The 4,668-nt window shown below is 61.2% G+C and overlaps 2 protein-coding genes across 2 annotated transcripts; one reads left to right on the top strand and one right to left on the bottom strand.

The window, feature by feature from the left end:
• Positions 1–51: 51 nt before the first annotated feature.
• On the top strand, positions 52–3,122 carry ICAM5 (intercellular adhesion molecule 5; the record flags this gene model as incomplete). The annotated part of the gene is made up of 5 exons (XM_035313969.1): positions 52–294; positions 1,269–1,511; positions 1,905–2,147; positions 2,245–2,508; positions 2,602–3,122. Coding segments are annotated over 5 exons (1,211 nt in total), but the record flags the coding sequence as incomplete, so codon positions are not given.
• Positions 3,123–4,295: 1,173 nt separating this feature from the next.
• LOC118159377 (intercellular adhesion molecule 5-like) lies at positions 4,296–4,579 on the bottom strand (the record flags this gene model as incomplete). Its single annotated transcript, XM_035313970.1, has 1 exon — positions 4,296–4,579. A coding segment is annotated over one exon (284 nt), but the record flags the coding sequence as incomplete, so codon positions are not given.
• Between the last annotated feature and the right edge of the window lie 89 nt (positions 4,580–4,668).

Here is a 4,668-nt window from a genome sequence, read left to right as displayed (position 1 = left end):
CCCAGCCCCGCTGGCTGCCCCCATCCCAATCCCCCCTCTTCCCCCCCCCAGACATGCCCGAAATGGAGGCGAGCTCCTGCCCGAGCAACCGCACGTGGCTGCAGGGGACGCGGGAGGCGTTGTCCTGCGGGGCCACCGGCAACCCCGCGCCCACCGTCACCTGCGCCCGCGACGGGGCCACCGTCAGCACCCAGAGACCCGAGCTGGTCACCCGCTCCCGCGCCGGCACCTACCTCTGCAACGCCACCAACAGCCTGGGGACGCGCAGCCGGCTCGTCACCGTCCGCGTGGAGTGTGAGTGGGGCGGGCACCGGGGTGGGGGACACGGGGACCGGGCACCCGCCGCGAGTCTGGGGGCGACGCCGCGGGGCGAGGGAGGCAGCGTCCCCAGGGGGGGCGGTGAGGATGCTCAGAGGCTGAGAGCTGGGGGCGTTCGGCCTCGGTTCTCTAATTCTATTATTCTGAAATTCACAAATTCTGTAATTCTGTAAACCTACAACTCTCTAATTCTAAAATTCTGTCATCTTGAAATTCCGTAATTCTGTAAATCTATAATTCTCTAATTCAGAAATTCTGTGATCCTGAAATTCTATAATTCTGTAATTCAAAAATTCTGTAAATCTACAACTCTCTGATTCTAAAATTCTCTAATCCTGAAATTCTATAATTTTCTAAATCTCTAAACATATAATTCCGTAAATCTATAATTCTGTAATTCTAAAATTCTGTAATCCTGGAATTCTATAATCCTCTAATTCTGTAAATCCGTAGTTCAAAAATTCAAAAATTTGGACATCTGTAATTCTGTAAATCTATAATTCAAAAATTCTGAAATTCTGAAATTCTATAATACTCTAACTCTGTAAATCTATAATTCCCTAATTCTAAAATTCTGTAATCTTGGAATTCTCTAATTCTGTAAATCTATAATTCCCTAATTCTAAAATTCTGTAATCCTGGAATTCTCTAGTTCTCTAATTCTGTAAATCTACAACTCTCTAATTCTAAAATTCTGTGATCCTGAAATTTTGTAATTCTCTAATTCTGTAAATCTAGAATTCCCTAATTCTATTATTCTGTCAATCTTATTTCTGTAATTTTAAAGTTCTCCAATTCTCCAATTTTCTAATTTTATAGTTCTCTAATTCTCTAATTTTCAAATTCTCCGTTTTTCTATTTTTATAGTTCTCTAATTCTGTAATTTTTCTAATTTTCCAATCCTCTAATTCTGCCCTCCTCTGACCGAACCCGTGTCCCCCCCCCCCCAGATGAGCCCAGCCTGACGGAGAGCGGGTGCCCCGCGCACCGCACCTGGGTGGAGGGCGAGCGGCGCGAGCTGGCGTGCCGCGCCGAGGGGGACCCGGCCCCCAGCACCCGCTGCACCCGCGACGAGGGCCCCCCCAGCGCCGGGGGCGGCCGGGCCGTCAGCCGGAGCGACGCCGGGCGCTACACCTGCCGGGCCACCAACAAGCACGGCTCGGCGCTGCGCAGCGTCTACGTCAGCGTCGAGTGTGAGTGGGGGGAGCCGGGGGGGGGGGGGGGGGCCGTGGGGGTGCCGGGGTTGTGCCGGGAATCCGGCAGTGCCAGGGATGCCGTGGGTGTTTTGGGGACGCGGCCGTGGCGAGGATCCTGTTGAGCGTGTGAGGGGTGCCGTGGCTGTGCCGGGGGTCCCATAACAATGCCAGGGGTGCCGTGGCCGTGCCGGCGATGCCACGGCTGTTCCGGGGATCTGGCCACGGCACGGATGCTTTTATCCATGGCGGGGATCCTGGCGGTGCCATAAATGCTGTAGCTCCGCCAGGAACCCCACAGCCGTGCCAGGGACCCGGTGGCCACGCCGGGGATGCCATGGCCGTGCCGGGGATGCCATCGGAGACCCCAACCTCCACCCTCTCTCCCTGCAGACGAGCCCAGTATCGGCGAGGCCGGCTGCCCGGCGCGGCGGCTCTGGGTGGAGGGGACGGCGGCGGAGCTGGGCTGCAACGCCAGCGGCAACCCCCTGCCCCACGTCGCCTGCGCCAAGCTGGGGGACCCCCACGCCCCCCCGGCCAGCCCCAACGTCACCCGCGCCCACGCCGGCACCTACCAGTGCCGAGCCACCAACGCCCACGGCTCGGCTCTCCGCAACATCACCATCACTGTAGAGTGTGAGCGCGGCACCGGGAAGGGTGGGGAAGAAGGAAAATGGGAGGTTTTGGGGTAAAAAAGGGGCGACTCGGGGTTTTTTTTTGCTTCCCCACGCAGACAGCCCGGTGGCGGTGAGCCTGCGCGTGGTGCCCTCGGCCAACGTCTCCCGCGGCGCGAGCTTCAGCGTGGAGTGCCGCGCCGAGGGGCTGCCGGCCCCCACTTTTGGCTGGGCGCTGCCGCCCGCCCCCAACCTGCGTTTCGGCGCCGACAACCGCTCGGTGGCCGTGGCGCGAGCGGCCGCCGCCAACCGCGGCGTCTACACCTGCACCGCGTCCAACCGGCACGGCCGGCGCGCCGGCAGCGTGGTGGTGCGGGTGGACGGTGAGCCAAGGGCGCAGGGTCGGGGGGGGACACACCGGGGGGGTGTCATCGGCACCGGGGTGGCGTGACCGGGGTCTCCTTGTCGCCCCGCAGAGAGCCGGCTGGCCCTACTGGTGTCACTGGGCGTACTGGGCGCCGTCACCGTGCTGGGGTTGGCGGCGGCGGGGATTTACTACCTGAAGACGACGGCGTGCAAGAAGGGCGAGTACAACGTGCGGGACGCCGAGGGCACCTCGGAAGGCGCCCGCCTGCACCGGGGGGACGCAGGGGGCCGGGGGGAGGTGTTTGGCATCCAGCTCACCCCCACCTGAGGGACGGGGACGTCCCCCCCGCCACGCAGGGACGCTTTGCGCGCCGCCGGGTTTCGGCCCCGCGCTTGGCATAGGCTGGGGGTCCCCAAAGGCGCAGGGGACACGGGGACCCCCGAGCTGGGGCAGCTGTCATGATGCTGTCCCCAAGGTAATGGGCTTGGGGGTGATTTTTTTGGGGGGGGTTGTTGGTTTTTTAGCCACTTCGGCATCTTATTTTATGGAGACGGCAGCGGGAGGGGCCTCACGCACCGAGGCCATCGCGGCCGCGCTGGGATGTGCCAAATAAATAATTTACATTTTAAAGAGAGGGAGGGGGACGGCGGCAGGACGGGACCCTGCTCAGGATGTGCCAAATAAATAATTTACATTTTAAAGAGAGGGAGGGGGACGGCAGCAGGACGGGACTCTGCTCAGAGCACCCAGCCCTGCCCATGAGTCTCCCCCCCGGCCCCGGGTCCAACGCGCACGGAGCCGTGCCGACGGCAGCAGGGCAGGAAGAAATAAGTTTAATGAGACGGGCAGGGACCAGCCCAGTGCTGGGAGCCCCCCCCGGGCCCCCCCCAGAGCTTCAGAGCTTGGCCTTGTTCTGCCACCACAGCAGGTGGTAGATGCCGAACTTCTCGGCGCGGTAATGGGCGGCGTAGACGAAGCCGGCGAGGGCGAGCAGGGCAACAGCCAGCAGCGAGAGCAGGACGGCCAGGAGGACGTGGGACTGGGGCTCTGGGGACACGGGGACAGGGATGGGGACAGGTGAGATGGAGACGGGGACAGGAACGGAGACGGGATGGGGATGGGAATGAGACAAGGAGAGGAAGAGGCATGGGGATGGGATGGGGATGGGAACAGGAATGGGATAGGAATGGGAACGGGGATGGGATGGGAATGGGGATGGAACGGGAATGGGATGGGGACAGGTTGGGAACAAGGATAGGAATGGGACAAGGACAGGACGAGGGTTGGGAATGGGATGGGGACAGGATGGGAACGGTGAGATGAACAGGTACGGGAATGGGATGAGGACAGGAACAACACAGGAATGAGGACAGGGATGGGAAGGGAACGGGAACAACATGGGAATGAGATGGGAATGGGAGCAGGGATGGGAACAGAATGGGAATGGAGACGGAATAGGATGGGGAGAGATGAAGGTGAGGTCAGGGATGGGAACGGGATGGGGACAGAGATGAGATAGGGATGGAAATGGGATAAGGACAGGGACGAGAGCGAGGACAGGGATGGGATGGGATCAGGGACGAGAACGGGGACAAAGTCCAGGGATGGGGGCGAGATGGGAATGGGAACTGGATGGGGACAGGGTCGTGATGGGAATGGGATGGGGACAGGGACGGGAGCGGGGACAAGGACTAGATGGGAATGGGAATTGGATGGGGACAGGGATGACCATGGGGACAGGGACAAGAAGATGGGAATGGGACAGGAATGAGACGGGGCCACGGGTGTCCCCAGGGACTCACCCACCACCTCCATCGTCACCGGGGCGGAGGTGAGGGTGAAGCGGGGCCCGGTGGCCTGGCAGGTGAGGTTGTGCCCGTGGTCCTGCTGGCGGGCGGCGATGCCGTTGGGCACGGCCACGCTGGTGGCTTGGGGGAAGGTGGCCGTGGCCAGCGCCTCGCCGCCACGCCACAGCGTCACCGTCAGGTTGTAGATGACAGCCGCGCTCACCACCCGGCACGTCACGGTGTAGTTCTTGCCCGGTGCCATCGGCGGCACCGGCTCCAGCACCACCTCCTCGGGGACGGCTGGGGAGAGGGGGGAAAAAGGGCAGGGGGTGGCACCTGGGGACATCTCGGGAGCCACCGCAGGGCCTGGGGGAATTGATGGGAGTGGG

This window comes from Oxyura jamaicensis, unplaced genomic scaffold (assembly GCF_011077185.1).
Source record: "Oxyura jamaicensis isolate SHBP4307 breed ruddy duck unplaced genomic scaffold, BPBGC_Ojam_1.0 oxyUn_random_OJ69977, whole genome shotgun sequence".
NCBI classification, from domain to species: domain Eukaryota; kingdom Metazoa; phylum Chordata; class Aves; order Anseriformes; family Anatidae; genus Oxyura; species Oxyura jamaicensis.
Note: the sequence above shows the minus strand (reverse complement) of the source record. Positions and strands in the feature narration are given on the sequence as shown.